General features: G+C 41.6%; 1 protein-coding gene across 4 annotated transcripts in view; it reads left to right on the plus strand.

Moving 5' to 3' along the window:
- The first annotated feature begins 1,068 nt into the window (after window positions 1-1,068).
- The window catches only part of RNGTT (RNA guanylyltransferase and 5'-phosphatase), a 239,108-nt gene continuing 224,193 nt past the window's right edge, over window positions 1,069-15,983 (plus strand). Inside the window, exons 1-2 of one of the 4 annotated variants that reach the window (XM_055535521.1) lie at window positions 1,069-1,355; window positions 14,225-14,334. In XM_055535521.1, coding sequence (XP_055391496.1) covers window positions 1,292-1,355; window positions 14,225-14,334 — 174 coding nt within the window. In that variant the 5' untranslated portion in view covers window positions 1,069-1,291. The remainder of the gene's footprint in view (window positions 1,356-14,224; window positions 14,335-15,983) is intronic. The other 3 variants (XM_055535520.1, XM_055535517.1, XM_055535519.1) reach the window with 3 other exon arrangements.

The raw sequence follows: 15,983 nt of genomic DNA on the forward strand, positions 1-15,983 counted from the left end.
GTCTTATTACAGGACACAGTTTATAAAATGAACTTCCAATCGCACGGGCTTAACTGGAAGGAAAGACCATTTGGTAAGCCAAATTGAGAACACTGCCGCGTAGCGGTACTCCACTGAGCAATTCTTGCCTTTGCCAATTACACACATTAGTTGGTAACTTTGAGACTCCCAAATACACTATAAAACTGCTCCAGAAATGTAGAAAGAAAACTCATAAAACCCATTTTGGGGTTAATTTCAGATGCTTCATGGATCCCTAGAAGCACACCCCCAAAGAGAAATCCTTCATTTCTGGTGCTCCAATCTCTCGCCCTTAGAGTTTCTCTAAAGCTTGTTCCGCTAATCCAAGTCAGGAAGAACTTTTCAAATTCCCAGTCAAACCCAGATCCTGCCGGGACGCCAAACTTGGCCGAAAAAAGGGCGATCAGGCTCTTGGCGTATGACGGCGGCGGAAAAGCCCCTTTCGTCAGTAGAACAGATGCCTTAACGAAATCTGCGGACTACTCTACGCTTGGAAAGAGGCTTGGTTTCCTTTCATTCTCCAGGGTTTCCATCGGCTGTCGAGACAGAAATGTAAAGAACGGCAGTTCTGCGGTATCCCGTACTATGGCAGCAGCTGCTGCTGCTGCTACTGCTGCTGCTAAGTCGCTTCAGTCGTGTCCGACTCTGTGCGACCCCATAGAGAGCAGCCCACCAGGCTCCTCCGTCCCTGGGACTCTCCAGGCAAGAACACTGGAGTGGGTTGCCATTTCCTTCTCCAATGCATGAAAGTGAAAAGTGAAAGTGAAGTCGCTAGGCCGTGTCTGACTCTTCGCGACCCCATGGACTGCAGCCTACCAGGCTCCTCTGTCCATGGGATTTTCCAGGCAAGAGTACTAGTGGGGTGCCATTGCCTTCTCCCACTATAGCAGCCGAGCATGTGCAAAGTCGCCCACAGAGCTGTCCGAGATTTGGGCGGGGCGGGGCGGGGCGAGGGAAGACCCGCCCCTTCCACTCGCCTTGGCCTTAACTCCTTCCCATCCCTCCGCCGGCGTCTCTTTTTCACCTCTGACCTCGGAAAGAAGTGGGTGGGGCCTTTGAGGGCGGAAGTGGCGGTGCATTGTGGGCTCGTCTAGAGTTGAGCCTGAATGGAAGTGGCGCGCCGCCGCTGACATTACCCGCGTCCGAGCGGCTAGGGTTCGGACGCCGTCCGGGATTCGGGTACCTCAGACCTCTGGTTCAGAGCGGACCGCGAGGAGGCGGCGGCTAGGCCGAGCGTTGGTGGAGGGGCGGCTGTGCGCGGCCCCAAGACATGGCTCACAACAAGATCCCGCCGCGGTGGCTAAACTGTCCGCGGCGCGGCCAGCCGGTGGCAGGTAACCGGGACCGGGGTGTTCGAGTCCCCGCGCACGGGCGGGTCCGAGAGTGGGCTGAGGGCGTGCAGCTTTCGGTAGTGGTGTTTCAGGACCGAGGTATGCTCGGTCCGATGAAGCTTGTTTGGGAATCTGGACTGGAGTGAATAGGGGCACTTGTCACTCTTTAGTAAGGCTAAATGTTGCGAACAGGAAGGTAGATAGGAGGTTTCTGTGTGGCAGGAACTGAGGACGCAAGAACTCAAGGGGCAGTACTTTGAAGCTTAGTCAAGAGTTTTGTAAACCTTTCAGGGTTCTCGGAAGGGTGTCTGTCGGTCTTGAGATGAAGGAAGGCTTAAGAAGAGGAAGGGCAGTTCCCAGCGGTGAAATTGATCCACACCGAGACTGGAGGTTTTTGTTTTGCTTAGTTTTTTTAAATCTTTTTTTTTTAAAAGAATGACTTTTGAGGACTTTTTTATCTTTGAGTTTGACCCAACAGACTTTAAAGTGTACAGTTGGATCAATTTTGACTTCCGCACACCCCCTATGAAACACAGGATAGTAAACATAATCATCGCCTCCTCAGGTTTCCTCCAGCCCTTGATAACCCCTCCCTCTGCAGGCAACCGGTGATCTGCTCTCTGTCACGATAGATTTAGTTTGCATTTTGTATAATTTTTAAAATAAATGGAAACATACTCTCTTTTGGGGACGATCTCGGGCATCTTTCACTCAGCATTATTATTTTGAGATTTATACGTGTGCTTGTGTGTGTCATTAACTTATCCCTTATTACTGCCAAGTAGTAGTCTATTGTTAGAGCTACACCGGTTTAAATTAGATTTGTTTATTCATTCATTCGTTGATGGTCCTTTGGGTTTTCAGTTTTTGGCTGTTGCATACTGACTTACTATGAACATTCATGTGCAGTTCTTTGTATGGGCATATGTTTTCTTTTCCCCTGTGTAAATCTTTAGGAGAGGGATGGATCATACAGTAGGTGTATGTTTAACCTTTCAAAAAACTGCCAAACTCTTTTCAAAGTCATAACATTTTGCATTCCTGACTATCAGTATGAGGATTCTTCTTTGCTCCATATCCTAACACTTGATTTGATCAGTCTTTTTAATATTACCTGTACTTTACCAACTGAGCTCTCAGGGAAGCCCCAATAGGGGCTTAGTACTGTCTTATTGTGGTTTGATGTTGAGCATCTTTTCATGTGCTTCTTGGAAATATCTTCTTTTGCAAAATGTCCAAATCTTTTGCTGATTTTAAAAATATTTATTTTTATTTATTTGACTGTGCAGGGTCTTAGTTGCAGCCCTTGGGATCTATGATCTTTGTGCGGCACTGGAGATCGTAAGATGGGGCATGTGGAAACTCTTAGTTGCAGAATGTAGGATCTAGTTTCCTAGCCAGGGATCCAACCTAGGACCCCTGCATTGGGAACTCAGAGTCTTAGCCACTGGGTCATCAGGGAAGTTCCTTTGTTGATTTTTAAAATTGGGTTGTTTTATTTTTGAGTTGTTATTGTTCTTTATATGTTGTAAATACAAGTCTTTTTTTTGTTGTTCAGTTGCTAAGTCATGTCCAACTCTTAGCAACCCCTTGAACTGCAGCACGCCAGGTTTCCCTGTCCTTCACTATCTCCTGGAGTTTGCTTAAACTCACATCCATTGAGTCGGTGATGCTATCCAACCATCTCATCCTCTGTTGCCCCTTCTCCTCTTGCTCTCAGTCTTTCCCAGCATCAGGGTCTTTTCCAGTGAGTTGGCTCCTTGCATCAGATGGCCAAAGTACTGGAACTTCATATGCTTTTCAAAGTCTTTTCTCCAGTTTGTGGCTTGCCTTTTCATTCTCTTTTGTTGTTTCTTTTGAAGAATTAAAATTTTAAATTTTAACTGACTTCAACCTAATGCTTTTTCTAGAAGATGTTTTGAAACAAAATTAAAGGATTTTGTAGTGAACTATGCATGCTTACTAATTATATACACATCTTTAGTATGTCTGCCTAGTTATTTTAAATGGTTGGAAGAGAAGATTCTGTAGTCATTTTTTAATTCATGTTTTCTGATTCTTCTGGTTTGTCAGCTTTTCTTCACATTTTATGTTAAATCTTCAGTCAGTAAAACCATATAAATGATGGATAAAAGTCTTATTGAAAGATAATCTAAATAAGTCTTAGGGTGAGGAAATGGTTTTCCTTAACAAAAATGAAATAATTTTCTTTATGTTCTAACCATTTTCACTTGTAGTTGATAGTCATTGTACTTTCTTTAGATGAATTGATTACAGTTCTTTACACTTTTCTTTGTAGGTCTTACTCTTCAGACATTTTGACTTTTTTCCCTTGTTATCTCTAACTTAGTATTGAATCTTTTTTTTTTTTTTTTTTACATTTTCCTCCCCTATAGAGTTATGAAGAAACCTCTGAACTTAGATGTCTGACTTCTTTTTTAACTTGGCGCATGTTTCCTGGATGCTTTATTATTAGAGTTACCAGCTACATTTATTTGTGAGAAAAACAAAATCATAAAGAAGATCTTGTCAAAAGAGAATTATTTTTTATTTGGAATTAGAAAAACAGCTTAAAAGTCAGAATTTTAATGTCTGCTCATGGCAATGACAAATATCAGGATACGGACTTCTTGGTAGATAAAGGGACACATGTATGTACTGACTGGGGGTGGACAGCAGCCAGTGAAGTGCTAAGCCCCAGACAGCTTTATCACTCTAAGAAATAGAGTTGTGTGCTTTTCTTTTCTTTTTCCCTCTCCTGGAGATGAAGGGTCAGGAATAAAAAAGTTTTCCTTTTTATTGTATTGGAGTATTTTAACCCCCAAAAGCTAGACTTTTAGTTATTGTACTCACTGAGTCACTAAACTCACCTCATCTGAGCAGCTGTGGGCCCTGGACAGAACCCCAGGCCTCCTGGCAACCAACTGGATCTTTACTGGTAATCAGGTCTGCTTTGGCTTGTGACCCTTGTTAAAAAGTAAAGGGAATACAACATAAAATTCTTAAATCTCTCTGAATTTACCTTAAAATTCTGTGTCCTAGAAGCGTTCATGACACATTGTGTATTTTATTTTATTTATTTTTTTGAATTTGTTTTTATTTTTATTGAGCTCTAGGGAATGGGATGGGGAATACCTGTGTTAAGTTATGCCCCACTAGGGTCCATTCTAACTTTCCTGGGATAGCTTTCGGAGCTTTTTCTTTTTCTTGGAGCCGCCGCTCTTGCTGGCAGCAGCCTCTTCAGGTCCACATTGTGTATTTTAGATAATGCAGGGTTGGCAGTGTTTTATAGTAGTAGAACAAGAAATGCTAGCTATATTATTGCAAGCTTTAGAGAAAAATAAGGAATCATTCATATTCCCAATTTCCACCTCCTATTTTCTTCCTCTTTTTTCTCATTAGAAAAGGAATTCATGCTTATTGTATAATTTCTTTGATATTTTGCACATTTAGGAAAATATGACTGCTAAATTTTCTCGTTGTAAACGTTAGGATGCCTTGTTAGTTCAGTTGCTCAGTCGTGTCTGACTCTCTGCGACCCCATGGACTGTAGCACGCCAGGTTTCCTTGTCCATCACCAACTCTTATTAGTATTATACAAGTTGATAATTTTTCTGAATCAAAAAGAAGATGGCACTAATTATAAAAGTAATTTGTTCCCCACTGAAGTTCCTTTTTCTACTTAAACCAGACTTCCAGTGAGAGAGCTCTTGGAGATAGGCCCTTTCTCCTTCTGAGGCTTTTCTGAAGGAACTTCTGAAGAATTCTTTTTTTTCTCCTTCTGAGTGATGGATTTTAGGTGAACACTTTGAATAAAACTAGCTTCTCATTTCATAAAGGCAGATTATTCAACATAACAGTTTATATATACTATGTGTAAAGAACTTCCTGGGAACTAACTGTGGGACTATAAATATGATAGTCTTATGAGAATAATGGTGACTTTGAAGTCATTTTACTTAGCAAATATTTGTGTATACTTTGTGCTGGTTTTTGGGACTTGGGAGATGATTAAGATATAGTCCCTCAACTTAAAGAGCATATAGTTTCTTGGAAGTAGTAAACCATCATTTTTAAACAAAGTTTTGTTATAACAAGTACAGTAATGACTCTATTATAGAATATTATGAGATACTGCTGCTAAGTCACTTTAGTTGTGTCCGACCCTGTGCGACCCCATAGACAGCAGCCCACCAGGCTCCCCTGTCCCTCTGAATCTCCAGGCAAAAACACTGGAGTGGGTTGCCATTTCCTTCTCCAATGCATGAAAGTGAAAAGGGAAAGGGAAGTTGCTCATTCGTGTCCGACTCTTCGTGACTCCATGGACTGCAGCCTACCAGGCTCCTTTGTCCATGGGATTTTCCAGGCAGGAGTACTGGAGTGGGGTGCCATTGCCTTCTCCGTATGAGATACTAGAGGATAAACCCAATTCTTTGTTTGAGGTTAGGGAAGAAGAAAGGGTTCAGGGAAGACTTCCCAGAGGAAGTGTGTGTGAGTTATCTTGAATAAGTAGAAGTTTGCTGCTGCTGCTGCTGCTGCTGCTGCTAAGTCACTTCAGTCATGTCTGACCCTGTGCGACCCCATAGATGGCAGCCCACCAAGCTCCTCCGTCCCTGGGATTCTCCAGGCAAGAACACTGGAGTGGGTTGCCATTTCCTTCTCCAGTGCATGAAAGTGAAAAGTGAAAGGGAAGTCGCTCAGTCGTGTCCGACTCTTCGCGACCCCATGGACTGCAGCCTACCAGCCTCCTCTGTCCATGGATTTTCCAGGCAAGAGTACTGGAGTGGGGTATCATTGCCTTCTCTGAGAAGTTTGCTAGATGGAATTCTCTGGTGGTCCTCCTCTGACTGCTGAGGGCTGGGTTTTGATCTCTAGTCAGGGGAACTAAGATCCCACAAGTTGCACAGGCTGACCCCCAAAAAAGTATGCTAGATATATTGTTGGGTTTTTGTTTTTTGTTGTTGTTTTGTTTTTATTTTAAAGGTTTCTGTTAGGATAGGATGATGATGGAGAGATCTCAGCCTTAAAGTGAGGATATGGATATGAGGGAAGAAGACAATGGCACCCTACTCCAGTACTTTTGCCTGGAAAAGCCCATGGATGAAGGAGCCTGGTGGGCTGCAGTCCATGGGGTCGCTAGAGTCGGACACGACTGAGCGACTTCACTTTCACTTTTCACTTTCATGCACTGGAGAAGGAAATGGCAACCCACTCCAGTGTTTTTGCCTGGAGAATCCCAGGGACGGGGGAGCCTGGTGGGCTGCCGTCTACAGGGTCACACAGAGTCGGACACGACTGAAGTGACTTAGCAGCAGCAGCAGCATGGATATGAGGATGGAGTGTTTGAGCCAAGTCCTAAAGGCTTTAGGGTGTGATAAGGGATTTTAATATTTATATACTTTCAAAGTGCACTGGCAAACCATTGCCATTTCTTAAGCACTGGGGTGAGATGATTTGACAGCAGTTTAAAGAAGCTCACTTTGATTGCTCTGTGTTTGATGAAAGAGATAAGAATGAGAGTGAGGAGACTATTTAGGAACTTTCATGGCAGTTCGGGTGAAAGAATGGTGATGGTTTAGAAGTAGAGTTGGAGTAGTTGGCTTCCTTGGTGGCTTAGCAGCAAAGAATATGCCTGCAGTGCATGAGATGCGGGTTCAATCCCTGGGTTGGGAAGATCCCCTGGAGGAGTCATGCCAACCCACTCCAGTATTCTTGCCTGGAGAATCCCAGGGACAAAGGTGGGCTACGGTCCATAGGGTTGCAAAGAGTTGGACATGATGGAAGCAACTGAGTGTGCACAGGCTGATTGGAGAAAATTAAAGGGGAAGATGAACTTCCCCAGTTGCTCAGCAGTAAAAGAATGTACCTGCAATGCAGGAGATGAGGGTTTGATCCCTGGGTTGGGAAGATCCCCTGGAGAAAGAAGATGGTGGCCCACCCCAGTATTCTTACTTGGAAGATCCCAATCCATGGGATCACAGAAGAATGGGACACGACCTGCCACTAAACGACAACAACAACAAAGAGGGAAGATAGACAGGACTTGGATTGTTGGATTTAGAATGAGAGGAAGAAAGTAAAAACTTAGTCCTTATGCAGTTGGATGATTGGTACTGTTAGGGCTTGATGGGGGAGGGAGTGGAAGGCAGGTTGTTAAGATCCTGACTGCACAGGTAGAGATGTTGAGTACACAGCTGGATATATGGTTTGGAATTCAAACAAGTTCGAGTTGTAAATGTACATTTAAGGATCATTAGCATAAAGAGTATTTAAAAGCATGGTATTTGATTAGTCAGGATAAGTTATGCTAGTTTCTCTGACAAGCAACTCCTCAAACTAAATGAGTCTAGTGTTATGGAAGCCAAGAGAATTTTTCAGGAAGGAAGGAAGAGTCAGATGTATGAGGTACTGCTAAGACGTAAGATATTAGAAAAGTTGGTAACCACACGGAAGGGAGGAAAGGTTGATGTCCTTTTGAAGGCAAAATGGAAAGGAATCCAGAGCAGAGGGAAGGGATTTGCCTTTAATGGGAGGAACGACAGAGGATGAAAGAGAAAATGGACTCAAGAAGATGAAAGAGAAAATGGACAGAAAGGTTTATAACTATAAAAGTGAGGCAAGTTTCCGCCCAGTGGTGGAGAGGTGCTGTTGAATAGCAGTTATATTTGTGGACTCCATGTCCAGATCACCTAGGTTTGAATAACTGTTCTCTCATTTACTAGAAGTGTGACAGTTTTCAGGGTATTTAATCTCTCTTGCCTTGATTTCCTCATCTGTAAAATGGGGATAATAACATGTATGTTTATGTTTAGTTCAGTTCAGTCTCTCAGTTGTGTCCGACTCTTTGCGACCCCATGGACTGCAGCATGCCAGGCCTCGCTGTCCATCCGATGTTAGGAGTAAATTAGTAAATCTATATAAAGTGTTTTAAATGGTGTCTGGTATGTGTTAAACATAAGAAGTTGCTTCTTTTTGCCTTTTCTTTTCAGTAATGTATAACATGGAGCCATCAGTTGAAAAAGGGGGTAGAGGACCTTAGTATATTTTAAAAATGAGAAAAAGATGTGAAACAGAAGATTGCCTTCGAAATTGGTGATTATAATTTATATTGTCACTCATCTGAGATTTTCTTTAGAAGTCGAGCTGCACAGGGGTAGGCCCAAAGAAATCAGATGGTTGGGTTTATCTTGGTCTGGGTTTTTGTCAGGAGAGTGGCTGAGCAGTAGGGGACGAGCACAGAGGTTAAGGGTATGTAGAGCAATAGGATGAGATCTCTGAGATGACAATGAGAAGAGAGGTTTAGTGGGATGAAACTTCTAACATACCTTATTATTATTTATTATGTTTCTTGTTTGTGGTTTACTCAATAGAAATTACGCTTCATGAGGGCAGGGATTTTTTATGTTTTTTTTTTAGTTCTTTTCACTAATATATTCCATGCATCTAGAATAATGCCTGTTACATAATAGGCACTTAATAAATATCTAGTAAATGAACTAGATGAAGTATAATAATCTAGGTGAGATGGTAGAAGTGGTCAGATTCTGGATGTATTTTGAAGGCAGATCTGATAGGATTTGCTGATGGTTGGATATGGGGTGTGTAAGAAAGAGATGGATCAAGGATAATGCCACAGCTTTTGGCCTAAACTGTTAAAAAAAAGGGTGTTACATTTGCTGAGATGGGGAGGACCTTAAGAGGAGTTTGAAAATTGAGAGCTCAGATTTGGATACCAAGTCTGAGACATCTGTTAGACATCGCATTGGAGAAAGAAATGGCAACCCACTCCAGTGTTCTTGCCTGGAGAATCCCAGGGACGGGGAGCCTGGTGGGCTGCCATCTATGGGGTCGAACAGAGTCGGACACAACTGAAGTGACTTAGTAGCAGCAGCAGCAGCAGCAGAGACTAGTAAGTCAGGTCAGTGATTTGATATTTGATTCTAGAGTTAAGGGAGACATTTGGCACAGAGTTACACGTTTGTGAGTCATTAGTCCCTTGATGGCTTTTAAACCTGTGAGACCGAATGAGACACCAAGGCAGAGGGTGTAGAAAGAAAGGAGGTACAAAGACTGAGCCCTGGGACAAAACATAGAGGGGCCAGGGCGATAAGGAGGCGCTAGTAAAGGAGACTGAGGAGAGGCCAGAGAGAGGGGAGAAATGGGAGGATGTAGTGTCCTGGAAGCCTTGTGAAGAAAGAGATTCAGGAACTCCCTCTGAGTTAAAAAATGATCAGTTTTTGAGAACTGAGAGTTGACCATTGGACTTAGCAACATGGAGGTTACTGTTGATCTTGAGTTGTTTTGTAGAAAATGTTCAGTTGCTAAGTCATATCCAACTCTTTGTGGAAAATAAAAATAGAAAAAAAAATGATCTTTTTATTTGTTTTGGCTAAAGTCTATGTTAGGACTTTAAGACATGTTAAGACTTCACTTAGATATGATTTTAGGTAGATGTTTATAATTAGCGATATTATAATATAAATCAGCTAAAACAGATGATTTAAAAATTGATTTTATAACTTCCCCTATGTTTACACGGTGATTCAGGAAAAAAAAAGGCCAAAAGGTAGTTTTGCTGAAATTAGAATCACTGATGGTTGTTTGGTGAGTGATTTTGGTTAGTATGCTCTCATCCTGATTCTTCTGGGATGTAGGAGAAGGTCTGTAAAACGGAGAAAGTGTTGCCAAAATCTTGGCCGTCTGTGCACCAGTGCCAAACAGAAATATGGAGACAGAGTTATGGAGGAGAAGGAAAGAGTGGCTTTATTATTTTGCCAGGCAAAGGGGGAACTTAGTAGGCTAGCGCCTCAAAAACTGTGTCCCCCTTCCCTGAATAGGGAAAGGTTAGATTTAAGTCAGACAGGTTCAGTTCAGTTCAGTTCAGTCGCTCAGTCGTGTCTGACTCTTTGCGACCCCATGAATCATAGCACGCCAGACCTCCCTGTGCATCACCATCTCCTGGAGTTCACTCAAACTCAGGTCCATCGAATCATCTCATTCTCATTCTCTGTCATCCCCTTTTCCTCCTGCCCCCAATCCCTCCCAGCATCAGAGTCTTTTCCAATGAGTCAGCTCTTCGCATGAGGTGGCCAAAGTACTGGAGTTTCAGCTTTAGCATCAGTCCTTCCAAAGAACACCCAGGACTGATCTCCCTGGGTGAGAATGGACTGGTTGGATCTCCTTGCAGTCCAAGGGACTCTCAAGAGTCTTCTCCAACACCACAGTTCAAAAACATCAATTTTTTGGTGCTCAGCTTTCTTCACAGTCCAACTCTCACATCCATACATGACCACTGGAAAAACCATAGCCTTGACTAGATGGACCTTTGTTGGCAAAGTAATGTCTCTGCTTTTGAATATGCTATCTAGGTTGGTCATAACTTTCCTTCCAAGGAGTAAGCATCTTTTAATTTCATAGCTGCAATCACCATCTGCAGTGATTTTGGAGCCCCAAAAGATAAAGTCTGACACTGTTTCCACTGTTTCCCATCTTTTTCCCATGAAGAGATGGGATAGGGGTATGTGGTAATTATCAAGGCAGTAACAATCTTCATTCCTTCAAGTTTCAAAAGGGTGGGGTTGCTGACAGGATTAGGGTGTGTGCAGGGTGCTAGGTGGTCTCCTAATCTTGATGAGCCTTTCTGTTCCCCTTAATCTTGCTTCAGGTGGTTTCTTTGCTGCTCCTCCTCTGATCACCGTCTTGATCATGGAGGCTCTGAGTCTTGCCTTTAAAGAATGGGGGACAGAAAGGCCTCCATGCCCAGGAGCTCCACAAGGCCCTGCTCGGCATCAGAAGTTCCAATTTCATATTAAAAAAGCTTAATAGGAATTTCAAAGAATTGATTTAATTTACTTCATTATCAGTTTTATACTACTATATCTTTAAAGGTTTTAAGGCAGTAACTTTGTAATATAGTGGTTTAGAACTTTCTGGACATCTTTCTGGACATTCCATTTACTGGTAATTTCTTTTGCTGTTATATTTGATTGTCGATTTCTAGAATATATGTTGTCCTTAAAAGTTCCAGTATAGTGCCCTTTGAAAGTATAGTATCAGTTCAGTTCAGTTCAGTTCAGTTGCTCAGCTGTGTCCGACTCTTTGCGACCTCATGAATCACAGCACGCCAGGCCTCCCTGTCCATCACCAACTCCCGGAGCTTACTCAAACTCTTGTCCATCGAGTTGGTGATGCCATCCAGCCATCTCATCCTCTGTTGTCCCCTTCTCCTCCTGCCTCTAACCCCTCCCAGCATCAGGGTCTTTTCCAATGAGTTAACTCTTCGCATGAGGTGGCCAAAATATTGGAGTTTCAGCTTCAGCATCAGTCCCTCCAATGAACACCCAGGACTGATCTCCTTTAGGATGAACTGGTTGGATCTCCTTGCAGTCCAAGGACTCTCAAGAGTCTTCTCCAAAACCACAGTTGAAAAGCATCAATTCTTCAGCGCTCAGCTTTCTTCACAGTCCAACTCTTGCATCCATACATGACCACTGGAAAAACCACAGCCTTGACTAGGTGGACCTTTGTTGGCAAAGTAATATCTCTGCTTTTGAATATGCTGTCTAGGTTGGTCTTAACTTTCCTTCCAAGGAGTAAGCGTCTTTTAATTTCGTGGCTGCAGTCACCATCTGCAGTGATTTTGGAGCCCCCCAAAATAAAGTCTGACACTCTTTCCACTGTTTCCCCATCTATCTGCCATGAAGTGATGGGACCAGGTGCCATAATCTTAGTTTTCTGAATGTTGAACATTAAGCCAGCTTTTTCACTCTCCTCTTTCATCAAGAGGCTTTTTAGTTCCTCTTCACTTTCTGCCATAAGGGTGGTGTCATCTGCATATCTGAGGTTATTGATATTTCACCCGGCAATCTAAATTTCAGCTTGTGTTTCTTCTAGCCCAGGGTTTCTCATGATGTACTCTGCATATAAGTTAAATAAGCAGGGTGACAATATACAGCCTTGATGTACTCCTTTTCCTATTTGGAACCAGTCTGTTGTTCCATGTCCAGTTCTAACTGTTGCTTCCTGACCTGCATACAGGTTTCTCAAGAGGCAGGTCAGGTGGTCTGGTATGCCCATCTCTTGAAGAATTTTCCACATTTTATTGTGATCCACACAGTCAAAGGCTTTGGCATAGTCAATAAAGCAGAAATAGATGTTTTTCTGAAACTCTCTTGCTTTTTCGATGATCCAGTGGATGTTGGCAATTTGATCTCTGGTTCCTCTGCCTTTTCTAAAACCAGCTTGAACATCAGGAAGTTCCCAGTTCACATATTGCTAAAGCCTGGCTTGGAGAATTTTGAGCATTACTTTACTAGCGTGTGAGATGAGTGCAATTGTACAGTAGTTTGGGCATTCTTTGGCATTGCCTTTCTTTGGGATTGGAATGAAAACTGACCTTTTCCAGTCTTGTGGCCACTGCTGAGTTTTCCAAATTTGCTGGCATATTGAGTGCAGCACTTTCGCAGCATCATCTTTCAGGATTTGAAAGAGCTCAGCTGGAATTCCATCACCTCCACTAGCTTGTTTGTAGTGATACTTTCTAAGGCCCACTTGACTTCACATTCCAGGATGTCTGGCTCTAGGTGAGTGATGACACCATCGTGATTATCTGGGTTGTGAAGCTCTTTTTTGTACAGTTCTTCTGTGTATTCTTGCCAACTCTTCTTAATATCTTTTGCTTCTGTTAGGTCCATACCATTTTTGTCCTTTATCGAGCCCATCTTTGCATGAAATGTTCCCTTGGTATCTCTGATTTTCTTGAAGAGATCTCTAGTCTTTCCCATTCTGTTGTTTTCCTCTGTTTCTTTGCATTGATCACTGTGGAAGGCTTTCTTATCTCTTCTTGCTATTCTTTGGAACTCTGCATTCAGATGCTTGTATCTTTCCTTTTCTCCTCTGCTTTTCACTTCTCTTCTTTTCACAGTTATTTGTAAGGTGTGCTCAGACAGCCATTTTGCTTTTTTGCATTTCTTTGCCATGGGGATGGTCTTGATCCCTGTCTCCTGTACAATGTCTCGAACCTCAGTTCATAGTTCATCAGGAGCTCTGTCTATCAGATCTAGTCCCTTAAATCTATTTCTCACTTCCACTGTATAATCATAAGGAATTTGATTTAGGTCATACCTGAATGGTCTAGTAGTTTTCCCTACTTTCTTCAATTTCAGTCTGAATTTGGCAATAAGGAGCTCATGATCTGAGCCACAGTCAGCTCCCGGTCTTGTTTTTGCTGACTGTATACAGCTTCTCCATCTTTGGCTGCAAAGAATATAATCAGTCTGATTTCGGTGTTGAGCATCTGGTGATGTCCAAGTGTAGAGTCTTCTCTTGTGTTGTTGGAAGAGGGTGTTTGCTATGACCAGTGCATTCTTTTGCCAAAACTCTATTAGCCTTTGCCCTGCTTCATTCCATACTCCAAGGCCAAATTTGCCTGTTACTCCAGGTGTTTCTTGACTTCCTACTTTTGCATTCCAGTCCCCTATAATGAAAGGACATCTTTTTTGGGTGTTAGTTCTAAAAGGTCTTGTAGGTCTTCACAGAACCGTTCAGCTTCAGCCTCTTCAGCATTACTGGTTGGGACATAGGCTTGGATTACCGTGATATTGAATGGTTTGCCTTGGAAACGAACAGATGTCATTCTGTCGTTTTTGAGATTGCATCCAAGTACTGCATTTCGGACTCTTTTGTTGACCATGATGACTACTCCATTTCTTCTAAGGGATTCCTGCCCACAGTATAGTATAGGTTGAGAGTATTTTATGAACAATTCCATTAAAAATATTGTAAGAAGGTGATTTTGAGAATTGCTAATTATAGAGTTTTAACGCAGAACATTTTCGTTAATGAAAATTATAACCTATCTTCATGTTATTTAGGAAGATTCTTACCTCTGAAAACAATGTTAGGACCAAGATATGACAGTCAAGTTGCTGAAGAAAATCGATTCCATCCTAGTATGCTTTCAAATTATCTGAAGAGTCTGAAGGTAAGAAGCAAAACATTTTTGATATTGATTTAACATACTTTATCCCTTTTTTGTTTTTTAGGTGGCTTTCTAAAATAAAACTTTTTACTTTGAAATAATTAACTCAGAGCAAGTTGCAAAAATTGTACAAAGAGTCTATGAACCCTTCTCTCAGTTTTTCCCAATGGTGACATCTTATGTGATTGTAGTATAATATCAAAAGCAGGAAATTGACATTGGTACAGTATTGTTGACTGGATTGTAGACCTGTAAGTTAGTTTTTACCAGTGTTTATGTGCATTCAGTGTGTTTATGTGTGTAAAGTTCTGTGCAGTTCGACCTGCTGACTTGGTCTCTCTCTCTCTAGTTTTGTCATTTTGTGAATGTTATATAAATGGAATGAAACAGTTTGAAATAGCACATGTCATTCTTTTTGTAAGTCTCTGTTCAGATAAAGAGTATAAATCCAATCCGGTAGTCTCAGGAGTAGCTTGGAAAAGAGCTAGTGCTCCTGGGTTAATTTCCCAATATTCAGTTGTTTCAGGATAGAAGTCTATTTTATGAATCTGTAAATTTGGAATCGTTTTTCTCATCAAAGGAGTTTCTGATTCTCTAATAGTTCTATTATTTAAAATATTGAGGGAAGTTTTTAAAGTTCTCCAGTTTTTATAAGAGCCCTCTCGAAGTTTAATTAATTGCTGTTTAAGCAAACCACTCATTCTTTCAATCCAACCAGTAGCTTGAGGATAATAAGGAATATGAAAGATCCATTGTATATTATATTCCTGGGCAAACTCTTATATTAACTTATCCATTGTCCCTCTGAATTTGAAGTGGAACACCATAATATAATTATTGCCTCTGTTTTAATAGTATTAGTCTGATTGGCTTTCTTGAAGGGAATGGCCACTAAATATCCAGAATAGGTATCCATAGCAGTACCCACATATTGACATCCTTCATCTCAAATTAATGGATCAGTATAATCGATTTGCCATATTTGCCCAGGCAGCTTGCCACATGCCAATTGTCCTTTGACTAGCTGTGGTAAGTGTCTGTGTTCAATATATTGATAAATTGGACATTGTAAAATATTTAATGAGATCCATAGTAAAGGAAATACCTTGATTTTGAACCCACCTGTATATTGCTTTTTCTCCCACATTGCCACATTTTTGGTGTGCCCACAAAGTCAAAGCTGTGGTTAATCCATTGGCTACCAACCAAGAGTCTTGTTTTGTTAATGTTTTGTAGAATGACATTCTGTTAACTTTTTTTGTTTTAGAGCCTCATATACTGCATATAATTCAGCAAATTGACTACTCTTAGTATAATTCTTTCTGGCCTCTGGAAATTTCCTAATCCAGAAACCCAGGGACATTCCTTTGTCTTGTCGTTTTTGCCATAAGTTCCAATTAGCATATAGTTCATTGATAGATACATAAATTTTATGTCCCTTGGTTATAGCTCATGAGGTGTCTGATGTCCATCCAAAGACAGATTACTGTGATAAGCTTTAGGATAATTCAATTAAACTTTTTAGCAATAAAACATAACAGTGAGGAACTGTCTGGGAACGGAGTCTCGGAAGTGAGTCTTGGTCAACATAGATCTCAATTAGCAAAACTAGAATTTAATATTCAGTGAAACATAAAAACTTTTTTGTGAGG

This window comes from Bubalus kerabau, chromosome 9 (assembly GCF_029407905.1).
Source record: "Bubalus kerabau isolate K-KA32 ecotype Philippines breed swamp buffalo chromosome 9, PCC_UOA_SB_1v2, whole genome shotgun sequence".
NCBI classification, from domain to species: domain Eukaryota; kingdom Metazoa; phylum Chordata; class Mammalia; order Artiodactyla; family Bovidae; genus Bubalus; species Bubalus kerabau.